Source organism: Austrofundulus limnaeus, unplaced genomic scaffold (genome assembly GCF_001266775.1).
Source record: "Austrofundulus limnaeus strain Quisiro unplaced genomic scaffold, Austrofundulus_limnaeus-1.0 Scaffold131, whole genome shotgun sequence".
NCBI lineage: Eukaryota > Metazoa > Chordata > Actinopteri > Cyprinodontiformes > Rivulidae > Austrofundulus > Austrofundulus limnaeus.
Window position 1 is genome coordinate 230,171 of NW_013952533.1, and position 1,812 is coordinate 231,982.

General features: G+C 53.0%; 1 protein-coding gene across 1 annotated transcript in view; it reads right to left on the reverse strand.

Moving 5' to 3' along the window:
- The window catches only part of LOC106522529 (uncharacterized), a 1,444-nt gene extending 430 nt beyond the window's left edge, over nucleotides 1-1,014 (reverse strand). Inside the window, exon 1 of the mRNA XM_014015560.1 lies at nucleotides 115-1,014. Within this exon, the coding sequence (XP_013871014.1) occupies nucleotides 115-1,008 (894 nt within the window). The 5' untranslated portion in view covers nucleotides 1,009-1,014. The remainder of the gene's footprint in view (nucleotides 1-114) is intronic.
- Between the last annotated feature and the right edge of the window lie 798 nt (nucleotides 1,015-1,812).

The window sequence follows — 1,812 nt, forward strand, 5'->3', positions numbered from 1 at the left end:
GAGAGAGAGAGAGAGAGAGAGAGAGAGAGAGAGAGAGAGAGAGAGAGAGAGATGGAGGGTCATTTTTTAAATAAAGATGCATTTTACTATTTGAAAGTGAAAACATAAAAACACCTGATATGGATGTTGCAGAGAGGACAGTTGCTCCACGCTCACAGCCTCACATCTGTCCTGTGATTCACGGCTTGTCATTGGTCCATCCAGGAACTGCTCGATGCTCTGGATCTGCGCCGCTGTGCCCGAGGATCTCCTCCGCTGCAGCGCCTCCTCGCTGAGGCCCAGCTGCTCAGACAGGTAGGAGATGTACCGGATGGTGAGGCGCAGCGTCTCGATCTTGGTCAGGGTCTGCCCCGGTGGCGCCACAGAGGGCGGGAGGTACGTCCTGAGGTGATTCAGAGCTCGGGTCAGGTCCCTCATCCTCAGCTTCTCCCTCTCACTGGCAGTCTGCCGCTTCTTGCCTGGATACCTGGACCTGGACTCCTTCACGGGGGCAGCGGTTGCAGAGACGGATCCGGGACAGATCTGATGGGCAGAGTGAGGCCCCGCTGCGGTGCCGAAGAAGAAACTGTCCAGAGCGTCCGGGTCATTTCCCAAAGACTGCAGGGAGATGGGGGAGAAGCAGAAGGAGTCCACGGAGGAGGTGGGAGACAGGCTGCCGCAGGCGCTGACGTAGCCAGGGTCCGAGGACCGATCGTGGAGCAGAGATTTTTCTAGCAGGGCCTCGTAGTCGAACAGCAAAGAGCTCTCCTGGAACTGGACGGAGGAGTAGGACGTCTCCATGGGTCTGCAGCTGTGGCTGGTGCTGATCTCAAAAGGACTGGCTGTCAGTGCTTGAACGGGATAATGAGGAGGGGCTGGGAGGCTGCTTCCTATATGTAGTGAGAGGTGCGAGGTGTCACCTTTGGTCCTGAGAAGCTGCGGGAGCAGGGATGACACCCAGACCGGGGGGTCCCATGGGAAACTGGCATGCTTCAGGACCAAGTGTGACCTGGGAGCTTGTGCGAGCATCGTAAAGCACAGATCCATTCTCGGAGCGCCTGCAGCTGGTTAACGTGACCCCGGGCCTGTACTTGGAAACCACAGGTCTGGATCTGAACCTGAGACTCCTTATTCATTCACTGAAGCACCCAAATGAACCGTTATCTAAAAAAATCTGCTTCAGTTCTCCACAAAGTTTCCTTAGGGTTAAGCAAACACTGCTCCCCATCGCTTCCTGCTTACAAGGCCAGAAGTGTGCCGAGGCAGCTGGGAGGTGTGAAGGATTTGCACCTTCGTCCCATTTGGACAGCAGAAGGCCTCGAGTCTCAGAGCCCAGATGGGTGTGTGTGTGTGTATATATGTGTGTGTGATATTTTACTAAAAGAAAAATGTCATGCCCCAAAATATCCTGATGCATCACAATAATCCAGGTAGAAAAATCTTAAAGAAATGGAGTAGGTCCTCTGGATGGGTTCTTCTTCATTGATTCTGTCTCTTCTCCAAAAGACTTCTTCAGTCTAAATACACAACAATCTGGACATTTTCATCTACAAATCCATGCTTTTCCTGCACCTCTAACATCTCCGTTAACAAACGTAAAGGTTCTTCACGTGGTGCCGGCCGTGTGGCGCCCTCTGATGCTTTAAAGTTTCACCTGCATCGTGGAGCTGAGTCCCGAGCAGCGTTCCCACAAACCACAGCGTCACATTTGCCTCCTGCTCCGCTGCAGAGGTGAAACCTTACGGGCCGGAGGTGTCAACTTATCTGACGCAACTTTGCACCGCCACACTAACGCAAGGAAAACAGGCATTTGAGTTCAAAATAACAACCCAA